This window comes from Nesoenas mayeri, assembly GCF_963082525.1.
Source record: "Nesoenas mayeri genome assembly, chromosome: 4".
NCBI lineage: Eukaryota > Metazoa > Chordata > Aves > Columbiformes > Columbidae > Nesoenas > Nesoenas mayeri.
In genome coordinates, this window is record NC_137540.1 from 6,793,902 (window position 1) to 6,816,548 (window position 22,647).

General features: G+C 48.5%; 1 protein-coding gene across 2 annotated transcripts in view; it reads right to left on the bottom strand.

Moving 5' to 3' along the window:
- Positions 1-22,647, bottom strand: part of LEF1 (lymphoid enhancer binding factor 1) — a gene marked incomplete at both ends in the record, with an annotated part of 66,103 nt that overhangs the window by 25,147 nt on the left and 18,309 nt on the right. For both annotated transcript variants that reach the window (XM_080343726.1, XM_080343725.1), the window contains one exon: positions 2,619-2,751. In XM_080343726.1, coding sequence (XP_080199852.1) covers positions 2,619-2,751 — 133 coding nt within the window. The remainder of the gene's footprint in view (positions 1-2,618; positions 2,752-22,647) is intronic.

Sequence of the window (22,647 nt, forward strand, 5' to 3'; positions counted from 1 at the left end):
CTGAGTGAGGATCAAATTTCTGGCCAGTTGTCTTTTTAAAGGTGTGAAACAGCTGGTTGCTGACAGGAGAGAGAACAGTTTTCTCTCATCTCTGGTGCGGGTTGACGCTCCTGGGAGAGATGACACGAGTTCTGCGCAGGTGTAGAGCCACATTCCTGACCGTGGAGATGACATGATGCTGCTCTCTCTGCAGTTATCACCAGTCCAAAACTTCTGGCCTCTTACAGGGGGCTGCCAGCTACCTACCGCCCAGCAGGAGCACATGCGGTTACCGTATGGTCAATGCTCCCCAGGGCAAGGTCTTGCTCATAGGAGGGTTATGGGAAAACAAAATGAAAGGGAAGAACAAAGTGACACACTTTAGCAAGGTGGTGGCTGTGCGTCCACCACAAAGTGCGGAGGGTGCAAGCGGCAGCGCTGTGAAGATGCTGTGGACCCCCCACTGTCTCCCTGCTGGGGGATTTTGGGGGGAGGAGGGCACGTCGGGGTTGGGGCACCGGGGCAGCGCCTCGCTCCAGATCCACAGCGGGAGGCAAGAACACAAACAATGGTTGGAGGCGTTTGGCAGAGGACCTGAGGGAAAAAAAATCGTCTCTTCACAGCGACTGCATGGGCCACTTCACTGGGGCTGCTCCCACATGCCAGCGGCACCGAAATGGGGAGTATGGAAAGACCACACACATCAAGGAGACCGTCACAGCCAAAACCAGAAGTCTCCAGCCCATGTTATCCGTCCCCATCTCCGCCAGACGCTGAGCAAAGGGATCGAGAGCCTGTTCAGGAACGCCAAAGGGACACGAGCTCCACGTCAGAGGTGCGCCTGGCTGCACCCCGGCACAGCCCTTTGGTGGCTTCTGCTCGGAGACGGGGACGTGAGTGGCGGGATGCATCGGGCTGGAGAAGGGAGAGGGCGAGATGAGGCAAAAGGGAGGACAGGTAGCAGAAACCACACACCAGATGTTGTTCCATTTGGATCTGCAGGAGAGGAGTACTGGGGGTAAAGGCACAGAACTGGGGTGCAGCAAGAGGAAAAGCTCTTGAGCTCACGGACTGCAGCAGCGGGGTGTGCCCCCGTCATCACAGCCAGCGTGGGCAAGAGGTGGAAATCCTGTACTCTAACACACACAGCACCCAAGGGATTTCAAGGAATGAGTGTGAATATCCTTCTCCTGGGCAGCGATGCAAAAGAGGAAGACAAATGAGGACAAGAGGTCTCCACTTGCTTCTTCCAACTCTGAAAATGATATTATACATGTATTTACAGGCCAGGCTTTCCAGGCAGAGTGTTATTTGTATTCTTGCTCCTTAAAAAAACCCAACCAACTAATCAACAGAAAACACAAAGCCACAAGGCCATGGTATTTTCTGGACGTAGCCCATGTTATTATCCATGTAGCAAGGCCAAAAGAAAAACTAGGCATTCAGGGAAAGTCAGAACTAAAAAAAGTCCCTCTCTCTGGACAATGGTGGCCAGATACCTCTGCAGATTAACAGGACAACTGTGCATGCAGACGTGTGCCCAGGTAAAGCAGAGCTTCATGAACTTGTCAACTAGGTGTCACACCATGTGGTGGTGGGACATGTGTGTGTGCAGAAAGAGGCAGGGAGAGGCACCCTCCAGCCCCAGCATCAGTAGAATTCATGCCCACACACTGATGTTCAAACTACAGCAAACACCTTCATAAACCCTCTGCTCCCTCCCCTTCCCTCCTCATCACCAGCTCTACTGCGCAGGCTTCTCCTGCTCGGGCCAGTTACCCAAACCCTGGCTCAGACCCACACTGGTTGGGGTCAGTCTGCCCCTTGCACAACCATCACATTCCCCCCAGCTCCTGCATCCCAGGACAAGCAGCACACCCTTCCCAGGAATGCCCTGGGTTTGCCAGGCTAGAGCTCCCAGTCCAAGCTGGATTCAGCATCTTGGACCTTTTTGATGCCTCCCTGGGGTCTCAGACTGAGCCAGCACAGGTGAGGATTGGGGGAGTGGGGTTTTGTTTGTTTTAAGGAGTCCTTGAGGCGCAGGGAAAACTGACACCCGCAAGTCAGACATTTAAAACGATGCTATTTGCAGAAGGCAGCAGGCATGAGAAGGTTAAAAAATGTCACGTTTGCAAAGCCTTAACTTGTGCAGGCTCAGAACTGCATTTTATGGGCTACACTTCAGTTATGCCAGCTGAGGTATGGAAGAATTTGGACAGACAGAATACAGGGGCATAAAATACAATTTTGAGTAAAGTGAAAAATGAAAGGTTTCAATAACACCACTAATAAAGTACTCTTCCCCTGTTTTTGGGAAGGTAAGGGATGACCGCCGTTTCCACATCTGCATGCCGCAAGTCTTGGGCACTACATGGGATGGTGAGGACTGGCTGTTGCACATTGAGATTTTAAAATGTTCTGATGAGTAAAGCAAGCCTGAACTATCACATTAGAAAGAACACGAAGATCTAAACAGCCAAGTTAAATATCAGCATCACAGCAGAATTACTGTCTCTGAAAGCAGACATGCATGCCTGGAACCCTCCCTCTAAAATATGAAAAATCAAGCTCTATCAGCAGCATGGGGGGGACACCAGGACCACTCTGCATACCCACAGTGCTGGGATGGGGGGACTCACCTTGTTTGGAGCTGACGTCGGAGGGGATGTGAGATGGGTGCGACCCCGGGGAAAAGTGCTCATCGCTGTAGGTGATAAGAGGGGTGAGAGGGTGAACCGCATGAGAAGGCTGTACCACTGGCACCTTGTTTGACTGCAAGAGAAGAAAGAAATTAAATTAAATGGTGTTAGAGTGGTGGGGCTTCTGCATCAAAACAAAAAAAAAGGCACTTCTAAAATGTGATGTTTATATATTTGTATTACTGAAGTTGGGGAACAGATGGACAGACACAACATTGAGGCTGGTGGATGGCAACTAGATTTGCTGCCAGAACCACGGGTGCCTGAGGAGGGATGTGAGTGGTGAGGAAATGCAGGAAAATGGGTGGGGGGTGGGAGCAAGAGGAGAGGTGTTTGGGAGACATGGAGATGGGGCTGGGGGAGCAGCAGCTGGAGAGCCACAGGGCAGGAGGAGCATCATGCTGGGCTGGCGGGCACCATGGACCAAGGGCTGTGAACAAGGGATGGCAGAGCCAGCGGCAGCGCCCAAGAAACTCCTCAGTTATGGGATCAGCATTAAAAGAGAAAAAGGGGTTTAAAGTGCAGGCTTGCCGCATACCCAGCCTTAAGAGCAACTCAAGCTTCCTCGACTCCACTCCTCTCCATAGCCCTCCTGCATGGCCATGGCATGGTGTGGTGGGGACAAGCCCCCACTGTTTCCAGATGGTATGGTGGGTTTTTTCCCTTGCAATTTTACAAACTTTGGTTCAAATCTCTTGGTCTCTGTAGCAGGTAACTAAAAACCCACCCTTAAAAGCCTAATTTCAAACATAAGTGGTTGGCAGCGGCCTCTCAGAGGGGTCAATTAGGAAAGAGATGCGTTGACCGCCTGGAGGTGGCTGAGAGGCCTCTTGCCACATCACATAAAGGCGAAACCAAAGTGCTACAAATGACCGAGAGGGTCCCAAAACGGTGACGTCCATGCAGACCAAGACACACGCTTCCCATCAGCCCTTCCCGCAGAGGTGCAGGGGAGGGAACACTCGTCATGATGCCACCCAAAATCACACTCTGGGATCAAGGCTGCAAGACAGCAGGACTCGTCCGTCTGGAAGAAATGCTGCTTGAAACACAAGTTGGTCTCCCCATGGTGGGATGAGCCATAGTGATGATGCCACCATGTAACAGGCGCTCTTCATTTGTACTTTGCCGCTCTACCCTTCCCCTTAGCAAAAATAAGTATAGCACAAACAGGTTTTTAATAAAATAAGAAAAAAAAAGGAAATAATTTTAAAAAAGCTGTCCTTCAGACAGAAACGGTGATAAAACTCAGCAAGGACAGCCTGTCAAATATAAGGATTTAAGAAAATCATTTAAGAGCGCAATGAAATTAATTTTCTTTGAGTTCACTATTGAAATCCCAGCACAAACAGATGTTAGGACAATACTCCAAGTATAAACCCAGGATTTCTCTGGACTTCTGGAAGCAAAAGGGTTATTGAATGGACAACTCCATTTATTGTTAAGGCTGGTAGGAGTAGAGGAAAGGGAGCAAATGGGAACCAGTGCAGCATTTTCTGCTTGCCTTGTTTCCAGAGCACCACCTTAAGGAACTTGCATTAGCAGGCGGTATCTTCTTAATGTCTGACCTATCCCTCCAGTCATATAGCTCAGAATCTGGTGCCATGAATTTTTGCTAAATTATGCTATCCTTGCTCTCCTCTTAATTTTACGGTTTTCAACACAGATTTGCTTTCCTGTGGGAAAGAGATAAGAACCTGAGGATTTTAATTTAAGCTTCGGCCTTGTCTTATATTTTGCAAGATGGAGAGAGAAAGCAGTACTAGTAGGTGTTTAAAAGCCAACAAGCATTAGGTCCATTTTTGTGACCAAATAATAAAAGCAATATGAATTCTCAATAATATATATATCAGTTGAGTAGTAAAGGGGATAGTTCAGTGTGCTATTCATCTTCCCTGTCTGTAAAAATTCAACAAAAAACTGATGCCAACAAATTTCAGATGGTTTACAAATCAAGCCTCAGTCTTTAGCTACGAGACTGTGGGCCAGCCCACCATTCAGCAATGCCTTTATCAACAATAAACTGTATATTATGAATAAAGATCAAGCAAGAGATGTATTTAGGTCACACACACAGCTGCTAATCAGCATTAATTTCTCAAAATTTAGTAATTAACATTTTGTATTATACTGGATGTAATTGTCATGCAAGCCCATGGTATCAGGGTTGCTTGCTTTCAGAAATCACCCGTTTACACTTCGAGCAAGCCAATCCCCCCCGTATCCCCTCGCTCTCCAGCATCCTGCAGATCTTATTTTATTTTCTAATTCTCGGCACCTTATCCCCTAAGCCCACGGCAGCAGCTTTCAACGGGCAAAGGAACCGTGAGAAGTCAGGAGAAAAGCAAACCGCTTGTCAGTGGGCTTAAAATTAACATATAAACGGGCCGTATCTCCATTAAGAGCGTTTGGGGATCTGTAGAGCCAGAAACAGGAAAAAAAAATATTAACAATAAATAATAACAATAACAAAAACTGTCTGGCCTACCCGCCCCATATTGCTGAGGAGGACCCGGGTAGATCTGGCAGCTAAATCCTGGTGGGCACCCAGGTCTGCCAGTGGATGGGGGCTCAGGTTGATCCTCTATTCCTTGTGGTCCCCCCAGGATGATTGACAGGGCGAGAAAACACAGGGCACCACATGCAAAACGAAACGAGGATGAGAAAGGGCTGATGACATATTTTCCAAAAGCCCTACAGACTAAGTCGGTTCTGCTATGGCAGCTGCCCCACAAGACAACTCATGTTGTGCCCTCCTGCCAGAGAGGGCTCAGGGCAGGAGACCAAGACCTCATATGCAGTCCTGGATGTCCCTCTTGCCACCCCTCAACCCTCCCACCCCTCGGCCAGGGTGAGATGAGGAGCAGATCAGGCCAACGCACCTCAGCTGCCCCATGGATGCTCGCCCAGATTCTTTGCCCTGGGGACATCTGGACAGGGGATGATGCCAAAGCCCCTTCTAACGCCTACTGCTCGCAGTGGGCATTACCACACCAGAGGCTTTTCAGGGCTGCATGACATAGCCAAAACCCCATCTCACACTGAGGCACAAGACGGTGTTGATTAGAATCCTCCTACTGCAGCCCTGTGTCTTTTCCTACCAGCTTCTCCTCCTCCCACAAACGTGCCATCCCTACTACATTACATTTGTCTCTCCAAATCTGCTGAAAATGGTGCATAAATCTGCAGAAACAGTTGAGCGACTGACAGAGACTTGAACTGAGTGACCACTCATCGGGGTCAATGTGGTCTCCATGCAGGGGTAACTGAGTCCTCCATGCTTCGCTCAGCCACTGCTAACCAGGTCAGCAACCACCAAGGCTCTCCTCGACACACTCAATGTCATCTACGTCTAATATAGACACAGTTTGCAGACCAGCTTTTCTCCTTAACACAACCTTAAAATCTTCTCCTGCAAAACTCGATCAGTCCACATGCCTTCAGTAGGTCAATTACATAATTACCCATTGTCCTACATGAGGTTCTTCAGTATTTCAGTACAGAAATTATACTTCATCCACCCACCAAAAGGCAATATTTTAGTGCAAAGTGGTACCTAAGCAGCTTCTAGAAACACAATAAAGTAGATAAGGATGCAATTCTCATTTCCAAGAGAATTTGAAGAAGCTGGACATTTGTTGAAATGTTTCCTAACACAACTCAAATGCTACATTTGTGATGTACACCACATCAGTCTAGTCCCTTTCATTAAACTCTGGGCCTGGGAAGTAAAGGAAACTGAACTTACAGCCTAGCTCAAGATCCAGGAATTCAAAAATAAATAAACAAATAACAATGAGGACTTCTGGTTTACAAACCTGAAGACCTTCTGTTATGCTTTAAGGCACCTTGTCATGCACGTCTCATAACCAGTCATTAACATTAAAGGTTAACAGCAAAAGGATCACCCATGCCTGTTGGCCTGGGGACACCCAGCTGTGCCCCAAGGGACACAGCTCAAAGGGACACTCGCTCTGAGCGACTAAACCTTGGTGGCATCCATCTCAGAGGCCACTGGCCCACCAGGGCTCCAGTTCCAGTGTGCAGTCTTGCAGCACAGCCTGTGGCAGCACCCTTTGGGACTCAAGGGACCTCTCCCCAGGACACTTCTGCTGCTTGGACATTTGCTCATCACTTTGCCTTCTCAACCAGTATTTTTCATTTCTCCAGATCATGTGCTGAGGCTGAGGTGAGGCAGTGGAGGAAGGGGACATTCCCCTGAAGGGACACCAACAGGGCAAACAAGCAGGACTGGCAGAATATACAGGCTCTGGAAACAGCAGGAGCTGAATTATTTGGCCAGCTAGTGCTAGGATGAAGCTGCTATTGGGATTTATGTCTGACCTGAAAAAAAACCAAAATCCCTAATAAAATGCTGGTGGGCAAAGGGTAAGAGCTCACAGGAGAGAGACCCTGACCCAGCAGTCAGCATTAGCCCAGCAGGAGCTTCACTGTGCACCACAGACCGGCTTAAAACTGTTGTTGTGTTTAAGTAAAGCAGGAAAAACCACCCAGTTTGGTACAAGAACAAGCGTTTCCCTTGCAAACAGCAGTGACGGTCAGCGAGTGGTAAGGCTTGAACTGTACTTGGGCATTTTGAGAAGGGCAAGGATTTGGGGAAGAATTCCCCCTGCTGCAGCATTGGCACAGCTGCTGCCACACGGCTGGGTAACCCCTGCAAGGGCTCTGCACTGGCAAGGCTGTACCTGGGCTCGCAGAGTTCCTCACCATTTTAAACATGTACCTGTCCCCTCATCCACTTTGAGACAGTACAAATTAATCTCTGTCGAGTTGATGGTGAAATGCTGCATCTCGGATTTCGCCTGAAACCAGGCAGTTTTCCCTCATTTTTGAAATCCTTCTGAAGAAAAGCAAGACTACTAGAAAAAAAACCCAAACCCCAAGCCCTCCCCAAACATCTAGCTAACGCTTCAGCAAAGGCCCGCACCTGTAAGGTATCCTACATGCAACATGTGTGCTAAAACTATAAAAAGCCTGAGACAGACATGGCAAAAATGCCTGTAGGTCAGCGGCAGGCGAGGCGGGTGGCTGGGAGGTCCCGCTGGAGCTGGAGGGACCATTTGTTCCAGCTGCTGCACAGAGTAGATATTAAATTAACGACCCTTCAAAGGACGTGCATCTACAAAGGCGGTCACAGACGGGCAGGGAGGTTTGCAGAGAACCCCGAGCAAGTGAGCCCCTACACATGAGACCCAAGCATCACTGGGTCAACACCCAATAAGGTGCTGGGTTCATTTTTGGTTTGGTTTTCCTCTTTTCTTTAAACATAAAGCTGCTTTGAAAAAGCAAAAAAAGGCCCCAAGTCTTTCCCTCTCCTGTCAACAAGTTGTACATTGGGTACAGACATCAGCAGATGGTCTTCTCAATTCAAACTAAAATAAGCCAATTTAAAAACCAAAACAAAAACAAGCCAACAACAAATAAAATTTAAGAATGGAAAAACGCACACACATTCCATTTTGTTCCCGAAAGAGAAGGCTATTCAGAAAAAAAAAAGTGGCTTCAAGTTTTTGACAGCAAATGTTAAATTCAGGGGGAAAACACAACAGATAACTCCTCAAAAAAAACAAAAGACCAAATAAACAACAACTAAACCAAAAAAAATGACAAACCAAAACAAACAAAAAACCAACATGCCAAAAAAACAACCAACCAACCCCAAGTAATTTGACTATTGCTATAGCGGTATCTCAAAATAAAAGGACCAAAGACTTGTTGGAGGAGTTGGGGATACCTTGACCTTAAGAGACAAGAAAAATCCATCCTTTGTTAGCCTATTTAACTTCTAGTTTCCAGAGCCCTGAAATCATCCTTAAGCAGAAGGTTTTGGCAAACCCAGAAGACGGCTATTTCAGTTGTCCTCAAAATAGCGATAGCATTTAAATGGCTAAACTAACTCTGCATTTATGCCTTTGCTGACCAGCTGTTGCAATAAAAATGCAAGACCAAGAAGAATGTAGTTTTGGAGCAATGTCAAAACCAGGCCTGTGTTCATCATGGACCAGCTTTAGCACATGCAGACCAGAAGTGGAAGAAGAGGAGGTAACAGCAAGGTGTTTTGGCCAGAACTAGTTACCGATAGATGAAACAAGCTCATCAACAACAGCAATAATTGCAATTACAATTTCCCACCTCCCTGGGAGCTATCACATAATGTCCTTCCATGGACAATTTTGCAGAGGATTTGCAGCAAGCTTGATATATAGACAGCTCAGGTTACTCTTGCTCATCCCCAAACCATCTATTTAGAGCAATTAGTTTTATGTCAACAGCCAACCTTCTTCTAGGCTCTTAACAGCAGAGATAATTTTATGCCTACTTTTCAAAACCTTCTGCAATCCTTAGACAACACAGTTGGGAAAACGACACAGCAGGTCTTGGGGGTGGTGGATTTGTAACCTTACTTTTAGCCACACCTGAAGCCAAAATGAGCAGGGACAGGAAAACATGCTCACAGTAACACCCCACTCACAGGAAACAGGGGCTTAGGAATATTGTGATTTATGAAAGCCAACTAAAACAAGCACAGCCTTTTTACCCTGCTTCACAACTCAGCAATGGGAGGCCATTTATCTCACTGACCTTTCGTGCTTAAAAACAGCGGGGGGGACACCCCAGGGACTCGCCACGGTAAGGAGGCAAAGTGAAACGCCGCATCTGCTCCAATGCAAAGATTTACAGCTTTGCAACTGCTAACGCTTAGCCAGAACAAAACTAGAGTCAAAATCGCATGTTTTGGGGGGTAGACTGATGGCTTGCTAAGGTCAGAATAAAACCTCCTGGTCCCCCTTTTCCTCACGCCCTGTGCTTCAGTGCTTCACCATGTACTTAAGTTGTATTTAGTGCCGGGAGCCAGGGAAGGGGAGAACAAGAAAGTTAATTTAAGTCAATCATTGAAAGCTTCCCCCCTGTTCCCAGGACATATTGCATCAGGCGACCACAGTCACAGTGTCCCAGGAGACCCCCGGGAGATGGACAGAAGAAGCCGCCAGCACATCAGCAGGCGAAGGAGTCACCCAAGACCCTCACTAGACCTCCCTGTGGTTATTTGGGAGCAGGAAAAGTTTGTGCCCTTTTTCCAGTCGCCCAGCCCGCCTTCCTTTTTGGGAAGCCCAGCGGCAAGTGGCTGTGGCAAAGGGGGCGTCCCGGCTGGAAACTCAGGCAGTGTACGAGGAGAGGCGAGAGGAGTCAGAGCAAATAGCTCCACCTGAAGCCCGAAGGGTCGGCGAGTACAACAGCCACAGGAGCATTGCAAAGAAAAGAGTAAATGCGATTTGATAAAGCCTGGGATAAGCATCTATCTAGACGGATTACAATCAGTATCTGGATTCAGGTTAATTGCAGTGCTAGTGAGAAAACATCGCGCTAATGCCTTGTCTACATTCTTGTCTTTTTCCATCTTTTTCTTCCGCCTCCCCTTCAACCTTGGAAATTAATATAGCACAACTGTGACGAGTTTTTGCTGAAAAGGTGTAATAAACATCTGAGTTCCCTCAAGACAGCTTTAAGAACACGGGTGTTGAATCTCTGACAGAAACATGCTTTATTTCAAGTGTTCATTAAGCACCGCCATTAAGTAAGTGATTAAAGCACACCCAGTATTAAAATAGCTTGATTAGAAATCCCCTGCTATCTATGTTTTCTTCTCTCCCGTGACTTTTTAATTCGTTTGTTCTCGCCTGCTCAGGAAGGCTGTTGGGAGACCTGGAGTGCTGGTGAACCACGCAGGGAGCCAGGCAGGTCTCGCAAGGCTCCGATCAGGGAAGGAGAAGCCCCTATTTAAGTACTGCAAGTTCACATATACACAGATTATACTTAGTTTTGCACAGCCTGTTAGTTTTAGAAATATATATTAATGACTGACAGGGCATTAAATTGCCAGCAAAGCCACATGCTTGCAGGGAAAGCTTTCCCCAATGCAAAATATTTTGCAATGTTTTGTTTCATTCTCCTATCTAACTGCCAGTAAGTGCTCTGCAGTTTGCCAGCCGATGCTCATTTGAAGCTCCAGTTACTACAGGACGGTCCTTTGCCCATCCTGGAGAGTTCATCTTTTTCCTGATGTAAATACGTGCATCAAGAATCCTGCACCCAACAAGCAGCAACCTGCAGCATCAGATCATACACTCAATCCCAGAAGTCACTAAGCACCCCCAAAACCTGGTAAATGGGACCGCCAGCACTGGAAATACTTGGGATGACAACACGCTCCATGGGCTGCACCTCCCCAGCCTTCACCCCGAGCAGCATTCCTGCTTCCCTCGTCATACACGAGCTGGTCCCATCAGCCGAAGAGGCATTTTCCCCCATCATTTCCTGAGCTGCTCACAGCCCTTTCTGGTCTTTATTGGCCAAGGGGAACGCAGGCACCACAATGTTTTAACAAGCACGAGCTCAAGCCTCTGAGTCGCAGGGGTCTGGCTTACTAATTGCTTTGATGATAAGGACCATGGCCCTAAATCAGCAGAGGAAGCCCATGGGACAACAGGGGCAGGATCTGCAGGGGTGTTATGTGCCAGGGGAGCCCCAGCAGTTTTGAGTGGTGGGAAAGATGCTGGAGTTCATTTCTGCGTCAACCCTTGTGCCATCTTCAGCTCTTCCCTGGCGACAAAGCTGCTCTGGTTTCTGTCATCAGAGCCGCCTGCTGAGTTAGGACAAAGACACAAGCTTGTTTTGCTTGCCTCGAGGTTATCAGGATCCCTACTCACAGCAGCTTTGATATCTTCTCCGGGATACTCAGGCCCATGAGCTGATGTGCCTCTCCTGAGCAAAGGGATGCACTTTGGTCCAATATTCAAACCACGGATGCCTCTGCACCATTGAACACCCACTTAAATCAAGCAAGAAAAGTGCTCGTGCAAGCGAAGCACCATCTACTCCATAAGCACACAAGTTTTGTGTGGAAGCGGGCGGTGTGACAACAGCTTCTCAAGCCCAGTGTTCCTGTTCTGGCAGACAACATGCGTCACAGGATGGGACGACTTTTCCTCATCGGCCTCCTCATGTCCCACAGGATACGGACCCAGGCTTCTGGGGGGAACCCAGAAAAAAACCCATCCTGCACCCTGGTGACAGGAAGATGCCTTTCGACACTGCACACAAGGCAGATCAAAAGTGCTTGAAGCAGGACCTCTCTTAAATGTATTTATATTAAGTCTACGTTACAGCCTATTCAACACCACATGCCATAACAAAGATCATCAAGAGGCCCCGAAGACTGAGAAATGGGTCAACTTCTCTTTGAGTGGCATTTTTAAGATACACTGAAGAGAAATGTTCTTGATTAAGAAAATGCAAGAGCTTGTCATGCATTAGGAAGACATCTTAGCTTTGTCGTGTAGAAGGTAAGGACAAGGGCTTGCACGCCTATGGAAGCACCTGACACACCTTTACATGTGCAAAACCTCTGTTCACCATGACAGCGTATGAAAGAAGCACCAGAGGGGCCACTTTCTCCAAATTTGAGGCTCTCAGGTGCCGCTGACCCTGCATATGCACTGGAAAAAGTTTTCAAGTAACTTCCTTGAGTCTGGCTAAACCGTATTAACAGATTTATCCAATAACATGCAAATTCAGGTTTTAATGAAAAGTCTTAAGTCCCAGCTCTAAGTGATTTGGACTTTTCTGCTAATGGCATCTGCTAATGACCAAAGATTTAATGCATCAAGTCTTAGCATACATCAGTGCAAACAATATAACCATTTAGTGGAGGTAAAAAGTCATCTCATTAGACATCCATCACTGGATGTGGGCAAGATGGTCTAAAGGCTTAAAATAAAATATTCATTTTTAGACTAAAAAAAACCCCAAAACCTAAAAACGTACAAATTATTAGGCCAAAAGTAGCAGCCTGCTAAAGCTTCACTAGGATTGAAAATGCAAACTGCAACGTTTATCTCGAGGTAAAACGCATTTGCAAGTACTTAATTTCTGCAGCGCTGTTCCACAGAAGGCAAAACCAATTTTAACAGGAATTAAAGCAATAGGGCCCTCCAGAAACAGAAAGTCTCTTCAACAGGTGATTTGAACCATCAGTTAGTAGAAGGTCAAAACAGGAGCTATTGTTCTACCACATTGTGCACAATGATCTCAGTACAAACAGAAGTGTTGAAAAGCTACTGATTTAATTTTATAGATCAGTCCCACAAGGGTCCATCACGTGAACAACACGCAAAAACATGCCCTAAAATTACATTTACATATAGCTAAAAATATAAAAATCACAGCACAGAGCTAAGGATGAGCAAAGAATGACTTGAACAAGGCACAGGCTCAAAGGAGCAGAGCTGCAAATGCTTGTTTTGGCGCAAACCGTTGATGCCGACTGCTTCATTAGGGCTCTTGGTGCAAACGTGATCAATGAATCTACCGCAAAACACCACTGTAGACTGAGCTACCGATGTATAATCTAAACGCTCGGTAGAACCGGGAGAGGTCTTAGGTCATGGCAGCACTGTAACTATAATGAGCCCATGCAAGCAGCCAGCCTGTTTACAGAAGCAGCGGAAAAGGGAAGGGAAAAAGGGGTACCTGTAAAAGGTGGAAGACCTCACCTTCATGCCTGTCTCCCAGGGAAGCTTTAGGAAGATGTTTTTTCTCTCCCTCCCCAAAAGGTAGACATGGCAACCTCATGGCACGCTGTGCCTCCAGCTGCAGAGCAGAGCCAACGAAGGAGGCTTGGAAGGATGCTCCTACATCAGCTGTGGGGCCAGATCAGCCTCCAAGAGCTGCCCATCCCTGCCAAAACACTCTCGTGACCCAGGGAGTCCTCAGGACTCAAAACACATCTTTCCCAGTGTTGGTGGCATTGGCTCTCCAGTGGCTGGGGTGGCCTCAGTTTGGGCAGCCCTGGAGATGGGGATAAACCTGGAACTCACCTGCTCCCGCTCCCACCCTGCTCAATTTGGTCTGTTACTACTAAGCTCCTTTCCCCAGTTGGCCACAGGGCTTAAAAAAAAAGGTTGCTGGTATGCACAATGCATGTGATGCCTTTAAATCCTGCATAGATATTTCTGCCTGCTGCTAGACTTTTTTTTTTTTTTTAAATTCAAGAGCTAGCTGCCCTTTAAAATTTAAAAAAATCACTCTTAAAAGGAAAAAAACATACCCAGTCCACAACCTAAGTTTCGTGCAGCAGGCACCTACATCCTCATAAAAACCCTGGGCTGGGCTTTGTAACATGGGTAGAAGTCTAAACATCGTAAAAAAAGAACCTAAATTGCCAGATTGCCCAAGCCTCCAGTAAATCACCCTTCCAGATGGGCTTACAGCTGCACACGGAGCCCCGCTAGTAGCAATGGGTTACCTTGCAATTATATTTCAGCCCTACTAAACTCAGCAAACATTACCAGAGGGTTGTGCTCAGTTCCCTTAAAGAGGCACTTCTGAAGTTTACTGTTGCCCCATCATTACCAACAGTTTGATTTTTCATACAATTAGCACTCCCCTGTGCAATTAACTGTCCCCCGGAGTGTGGCAGAGGAAGAGATGGACAATTTCTTATGATAACTGCATCCCGCCTCGGTACTTTTGCCTGCAATAAAAGCCACGCTTGGGAGAAATACGGCTGTGTTAGACTGCTAACCAATTTATCAGGCAAAAAACCAGCTCATGCCAGGAGAGCTTGGGGAAGCATCCAGCCACCGACAGAGGTGCCCAAATGCAACACTAACCCCTTTCTTTTTGGGAGTAGACACAAGAGGTATCTCCACAAGACCTCCCCATTGCACACACACTGCTCCTCCCTGCATGTTGTTTTAGCTTATTAGCTCGATGCTCTGGGATCTGAGGATCACCTGGGGGTTGGGCAGCACACATGGGTGCTCCTGCTGCAGGCCCTGTGAATGCTGCACACGGATGTATTTTCAGTTTGCTCGAGCAGCCACATGTCCACAGGTAGTTGTACAGCTTGCCACATTTATTTGCAGACGAGGTAAATTTTTTGCTGTCCCTTTATTTAAGAAACAAGCTGGGAGACAGATTCAGGGGCAGCTATTTCAGATGTTTAAACAGGGAATAAAGTGCTTGTGTTCTAAGAAAAATACCAAATTTCTCCTATCAAGGCACTAAGTGTCCTTGCTATGTAATACTGTGTGCTGCTGGAGACAAAGTTTGTCCAGGTCTCTCTTACTCCTATCCTATACCTAGGAGAAGGATACCTTAGCCTCATTTAAAAATAAAAACTACCCCAAGTTTCAGGCTGTTAACATGCTTCCACCATCTCACACGTGCTGGGTCACAGCTAAGATGCTATCACATTGTGAAACGCAGGCAGAAGTCACCCCCCCTGCCTTTCATGTAGTTTCAGCACCCATGCCTGAGGACAAAGCTGGCAAGAAGTCTTAAAAAAAAATATAACTATGATTCTACGAAAAACACCAAACCAACCAACCAGACTCAGGATAGTCAGCCTCCAGCTACAGCCAGAGACGGGGCTGTAAGCCATGGGGTGAATCCCTGTCACCCCAACTCGAGGGGTGCAGCCCTTCACACCACCGAACTAGCACAGATGCAGAAATACAGCATCTAACACGCAGAAGCGGAGATGGGATTTGCTCATCTCGAACATCTCTTCCTTCCGCTCGCCCTCCCCTGTCCACGCACAAGCTGCTCGTGGGGGATAACCAGCTCAACATGAATAATTAAATAACAGCCTATCAAAACAGCGAGAGAACAATATCTTCTCTCTGGAAGGTACTGTGGATAACTGCTCACATAACCAATATTTTGGAACTCACCGTTTGTATCACTCGCACCAAACTAGGAGCTGAGAACATGAGGAAAGCAGCTCCTTCGGTGTGGCACAGAGACAGAGCACAGCTTTTCTCAGCATCAAGCTCTCGCACTAAATCAGAGGAAGGAAATACTGCCTCCCCCGCCTTTTTTTTTTTTTTAAAAAAAAAACACCTTTCCTCTTACAGAAAACCCAGGCCAGGTGTTACATGCTCTCAACATCAAGCTGAGGCCAGGGTGGCTAATCTGTAGGTTCACTCGTTAAGGAGATAAAGGATTTGAGTGTGGTGCTGCAGCCGGGCTGTGGGAGCTGTGGGCTGGAGGAGTGCTGCCGGCAGCCCTGTGTCACTCCTGAAGGAATGCCTGACCTTTCCTGGGGCTTTGATCATGCTGGCTCGCAGCGTGAGATAACCAGCCCTTTGCAGAATCCGGAGGTAATAAAAAAAGCAGCTTTGAGGCCTTGTGTGTTTTTTTTTTTGCAGGGAAATACTTACCTGTGTTCCCAGCACACTGCCCAGTCCCAACCACCACCCTGCCCAGATACCGCCCGCTTTAAAGCCAAACCCACCACTGTCAACTGGGGGAATCACATAAAGCGTTCAGGTGAGAGTTGTTTGATTTCTCTTAATTGAAGAGGGTACTTGTGTGCAGCTCTTATGGAAGATGCACATACAGAGACACAAAAGGCAGCAGAGCAACACAAGTATGGTCTCCAATTAGTATGTGATTAAGCTGTAAGCAGGATAATAGGAGGAGAAATACTGCGTCTTACACAAACAAGATAGCAAAAGAGATAAATAAAAGCATAGAAGGGGAATAAAGCTTTATCCCCAGTTCCCCTCTGGACACTGAATCCGTACAGAACAGAGTGGATTTGCTGAAGGGTTTTTGTTTGTAATTATTTTAAAGCAGGGGGTGTCTTTTTCAGGACAGTTCATGATGGGTGATTTAAACAAACCGGTGTAGAACCAGATTAGTAAAGCGTGAAACACCTGGAGCTCTGGGTTGCACGTGCTGAATCTGCAAGCAATAATTGCATCAGTCTTGAATACTTCCTTTAATAAGTCTACGCAAACACCACGTCCACCCAGCCTGCTTTTGGTCACCAACCTGGAGAAGTCTGCATGACTTTCTCAGGCTGGGACTGGTGTTTTGTTTCGTTTTGAGGTACAGTGTCTGAGGTCGGAGCTGCAATTCCTGGGTGCTCTCTGCAGGCTGAACAGGCGGCGCGGGGCTCGCTCTGCAGCACTCCTCAGCTGCAAGCAGGATGATGCCAAACCCAGCAGACCTGGATAAGTTACCCCTCTGGGGGGGAAAAAAAAGTTGTGGTTAGCTATGCAGTCTTCCTCACGGGGGTTAACTATGTAGATTTCAGATGCAAATTTTACTTTAGGGCAGGCTTTATGGTATTAAGAGTCTCTTTTTCAGCCTTCTGAAATTTCATATGTATACATGCTAGAGCTCTCTCATCTCTGTTAATTGGGTTTTGTGGAATTTCAAGGCCCGGGGGCCAAGGGGGGAGTGCTGCTGATTAAAGCACGCCGTGCAGAAGTGTTGCACAGTAACAGGAGGGAAACTGAATTCCTCTGAGCTACCTGCCTTCACCCCTGCACCCCGCCTGCCGCTTTGGAGGAACCCCGTCTTTTGCCCTGGCCTTCCTGAGGGTGTGAGGGTGGCTCCTGCCCCCTCTGACAAGCGTTGCAGGGAGGATGCTCGCCCCCGCTTCTCTGGTCGCGCAAATCGATTTTGGAGATTTTGAGGCTGGTCTGCAGCCACGTTTGCTCATTGCATGGTGCCCATGTCCTTGCTGCAGACCTGAACGGGGCTGTCTGCCCACAGCCATGACCCCAAAGCGGTGATGGCGCAGGGAAGGCAGAACCCACACCCTGACCTACACACTTTAGGACCATTGAGGAGGAATAAAAGGCTGTTTAATCTCATTTTATCTCCTTTCATAACCCAGTATATACTTGTGTGTCAGAATTTGTTAGGCTGCGATGCCTGAATTGATGAACCGATGTGTGTGTGTCTGGCTGCATGCATTCGTCCGTCCTCACAATGAGGGCACAGAAAACACCCATTCCTGCACTTGGCCAAACTGTATCTCTCCACGTATAAGGATCCAGTCCAGGAGCTTGCTCGCTGGAGCTAAATACAGATATTCACCCACCCATTATAAATGCAGTCTAGTTTCATTTTTAACCCACAGGAGGGTGTGGAGGGAGAAGACATCAAAGCATGGACACAGGCTACCCTGGCATTCTGGCCGTGCAATTTTGTCTTCCCCTCATTTCCCTCCTCTCCAAACCAGCTGCTACAACTATCATGATGCTTGCCCTCCGGCCAGTGTGCTGGAAAACTGGCTTCCAAGGCAGTCATTAATCTCTCCCCATTACCCAGCTGGCACAGGATTTTGCTTAGATCAGGGGACAGGCAGCTCTGTGCCCTCCGAAACACCGGTGGCAGCTCCGGCAGTCACGTGTGCCAGACACCCACCGGCCCCGCTGCCTGGCACCTCAGGCGATGCTGCAAGGGACGAAGAGGGTAAAACCCAAACAAGTGCACCGAGAGCACTGAAACAGGATCTTTGATACAAATTAAATACAATTTCCCTGTCCGCAATGATGGTGAAAAGAAGTGCGATGCATCTTTGAGGGAAGGTGGCTTGGATCAGGGCTAAGTTTAGAGGCTGACTTCTTGCATAGCAATAGCAGCAGAGAGCAGCCCCTACATATGCAAGTTATGCAAGTGAAATGAAGATTCACAGTAAACCTTCAGCAAGAAAACACAGCTGGGCAATGTTACGCTCTTCCTTCAGCCATCAGGTTTCAAACCATCTGGGGTAACAGAGCTGGAAATACATGGATAGGTACGTGGTATGCTGAGCACAAGCAAGTGCTGCTCCAGTACAGCTGAGCTGACACAAGAATAAAGCAGGCTTAGAAAGTAATGACGTGTGCCACTGCAAGTTTGCAAGGGAGGTAAAGTGACAAGAAGTGTGTTTTATGTGATTGCCACCTGAAAAGCAGCCATCCCTCATCATATACTGCGCTGTCCCAGCAACAATATGAGGCAATGTTTGACCAGCTACATCGGTACAAAAATAATCTTTTGAGGGAATACTGTTTTGGTGTGTTGATGGGGTGATTCATACTCAGCCTGTCATATCCTCTCAGTAATATTGCTCATTTGCTACTTTTAGAGGGGAACAACGGAGCCTGCTGGGAGTCCTGTGTAACCGTACATAAACCTGCATTTGATCTGTCAGCAGGACCACAGGTTCCCCCAAGAAGAAGAAACAGGCAGACATGGTTTTGATCTTCCTTAAAGTACCTCTTATCTCAGCTTTTGTTTGTTTTCTGTTTTTCGGGTGTGGAGTAGCGTCTGATGTGAATGCCACCCACCGTAAGCTATCTAGGCAATGAAACAACCATCATAAACCACCACTGGAACAAAAATAGCAGCACCTTTCTCTCCCCTGCCTCCCCCGGGCACGGGCCACATGCAGGATGGTACTGCCAGCATGCACAGCTACACGTACATTTTACAGATCACAAACTCAGAGGCACTAAGTGTGGTTCTCCTATCATTGTCTTGCACCCAGGGGGACCACGGAGTCCTTCCTGACGGCTACCAGAAAGAACAGCCCTTCTCAACCAGCCGTGGAGCAGGGAGGGATGGTTCCCTGCAGGCTGCTGGTGGGAACAAACTCCAGCTTGGCCCAAGGAAAGCTGCTACCTGAGGTACAACTGAGGGAGCATCTGCAGAAACAGCTCAGAATGATCTGGTCCCATGCGACAAGCCTAAACCATGGGGTGCTGAGCCTTTCCCTGCTGCCCAAGTCTTCATCTTCTCATTCCCTCCTCGCTGTCTAGAGGGAATGCCAGTCCACAGCTGGACACACAACAAGGTGCAACAGCAATGATACCAAATCCTAACTTGACTGGGAAAGTGATCTGAAAGGGATTTACTTGAGGGTGCAGGTTAAGCCCATGCTTGCAGCTCAGTCCCTCTAAACTCGGGAGCATGTTGGCCAACCATGGCCACATCTGAGCAGTGGGGAAAGGTCTCCAAGTTACTACAGTTCTACTGGTTTTCAAAGGGAAGAGAAAGGACCAAAAAACCCAGCAGCCAGGCAAAGGAAAGAGCTTTTAATTAGCAGGAGGCAGCAACCAGCTGCTACACTGTCTGTTTTGCAGCAGCCAGCTAGACAAGCACACGGTACATGGGGCCACCAGCGAGCACCACGTGAGCTCTCCATCCATGGGACATTCTTCCTCACTGGGAAAGGACACAAGCCCCTGGGAAACCAAGCTGCGGGGTCTGCTGCCGAAATCCTGCAGGGCTCCTGCTGAAAAGCGCACTTAAAACGCAGGCTAAAAATAGAGCCCGCATTGATGCTATGTTTAGCATGAGGGCACACGTTTTCGGAAGGGCCGTCGTCCCCTCCAGCAGCAGGGTAAGCCCTCAGGATGGTTCCTCAAGCTGGCCCCATTGGAGCCTGAGGAGAGCTGCATTTTCTTATGGAAAGGAGAAGGCAGGTGGCAGGAGACCATTTGCAAGCCCACTGGGCAGCAGTTCCTGCTCTGGAGCAGCTGAGCTGCACCGTGGCCTGTCCCACAAGTGGATGCTTCCTTCCCTGTGCCCGAGTCTTCCACCTGTGCAAGCGCAATAATGATAATCATGTTCTTCGTAAAACACTTACAGACATATTGCTTCATATGGGCACTTGGGAGAGCCAGGCACGGCTGTAGGAAGGAATGTTTAATAAAAGCCACTGAAAATTTGTCCACTAGTGAAAAAACAATATGTCCCACTTGGCCTGTGAAGCCAAACGTCTGTCAAAACCCTTCACTAACCATCTCTCAAGTAAGAGCAAAACACCCATCCACTGGCTGGACCACTTAGACTATGGAGGTAGATCTGGAGCTGACACGACACAGACACCGGTCTCTGCATCAGCAAACCCAAAGGGGCAGGTTTGCACGTTCCAGATTTCACACCGTGTTTCCTCTCTCCCAGAGCAAAGCCGAGGCGATGCACAGCACGAGGGGAGGACGCCATGCGGTTCTGTGGGTGCTGCATGGGACAAAGTGGCACCTTTCCCCACTGATGTGCAGAGCCCCGTGCGGTGGAGAGTGTCCCACCTCTGGCGCTTGGGAGGAACCACTGAAAGCCGAGATTCTAATTAAGACCATGGCTTTGGTTAATTGAGTCCAATTCACCTGTGACATGAAGAGCCCCAATCCCATCAACAATAATGGAACTGCATCGGCTTACACCAGTAATGACTTCAAATCAGCAGCATAATAAAGCTAATTCAATACTTCTGCAGGTCCAGCTGATGAGGCTGCTATGGGAGAGAGCAGGAGACAACCGCCGTGCCAACACCTTGTCTGGACGAGAGGGCGATGCAAATGGCCAGGGGGTCAGGTTGCTTAGAAAGGCAGGAAATGTTAAAAATGAAGTAAGTTTCAAAAAATGAGGCTAAGGCTTACTTTTAACATTGAATTACTCTTGCAGGTGACACTGCGCAGGCGCTGACTATGAGGCAGTGCTCCCCACACCTACCTGCCAGGACCAGGAAAAGCAAAACACTGCAAGGCAGCCATAGGTTTCCAGCCCACCATGTGTTGCTGAGCCGCCCCGCCGAGCCGGACCCACCGATTTGGGGTGCTGGGGGCAGAAGCGGTGTCACACGCGTGCCGGGTATCGCCCGCCAGGCCGTGGGAAGGAGCTGGCAGGAGACGGCCGCGCACTGGTGGCCCCAGGGAGGAAAGCGCAGCAACACGAAAGTTGCCCGACGTAGGCAGACATGCAAATCAGCAGCTGCACGGCTGCACTGGCAACCTCCTAATTGCTGTGATGGCAACCTCCTAATTGCCACGCCGCCACTGCTCTCTCAGGGCAGGGGCCAAGGGGGAAAGCCAGGAGGAGCGGGAAGGAGCCAAAACCCTCCCGCCAGGGCAGGGGATGTACCGTGGGGCCAGGGCCACCCCGGGACAGCCCGAGTGCCCCGAGGGGTGGGAATGGCACAGCTTGGCCCCCAGCCGTCCCACACAGGCCACTGCCTTGCACACACAAATTTGTCTCTGCCTCCAGCCAAAAAAAACTAAGCCGCCACTCTTCTAAAGAGACACGCATTATTTTAGAGCAGTCAAGTTATGACTGGTCTGATTTCCATAACACACGCTCTGCAAACATCTGCCTGTTATTTAAGGCTTGGCTCCACCAGGACAGAAGTTGAACAGGGCAGACCCTTGAGCCGGTGCATCCGCAGGGGGATCCTTGCTGCTGGAGCCACCTCAGGGCAGAAACCTGCCCGCCGGGAGGTCAGGGTGGTCACTCCTCACTCCCAGGACCACAAGTGACTTCATATTTCTGTGCTTTTCCCTGAGCGTCCGCTGATGCTCCCACTCCCATCCCAAGAGGGCTCTGCCCTGCTTTCCACCAGAAGTACCTGCTCATGACAATGAGCAGCCCCCGGACCTCTGCCACCCGCAGGAGGACCCAGCTGGAGTATCTCACCCAGAGAGACACAGGCTATGTATCACCAGCACCGAACAAATCATTTGGCACCTTCAGGCAATCTGCCATTTTCGCAAGCCGACTGTTGAAACCCGAGTGTCCCAATTAGACGAAGTTAAACGCTGCCCTGAACGATGAGAGACGAGTGTTGCTGGCAAGAAAGTCACCCCGGCGTTATTGGACTGCTCCCTCCCTACTCAGAGACCGCAAATTGGTGTTTACTTTAGAGGCTAAGTAGGCCAGCTTTGAGAAATAACGCCTGCTTTGAGAAATCACACCTACCCTGCCATCCCCCAAGCTCTGGCTTTCTGGGGGCTCCCCGAAGGCCACAGGACGGACCCCCACATCCTCAGCACGCACCTCTGTGCCGTGCCCTTGCTTTCTGTTTAGCCCGTGCTCCGTCCCAGCCTGACACAGCATTTGGCTATTGCTTTTATTCGCTGCACGCTGTACTGGGAATGCTGAAATAACGGAGTCTCTGTACCGCAGTGAATTGACACAGGCTAAATCAATTAGCTGCTATTGCTGGGATGCTCAGCCAGGCCAGATCAAACAAGACAAAGAAAGAAAAGCCCCATGCCGAGAGGAACCAGGCCCAGTCAACACATTCATCTCCAATACTTTAATCATCATATTTGAAATGGGAAGGGCTGATGGCTGATGCTTCCCAAAGTGAGTAGGTGCAGGC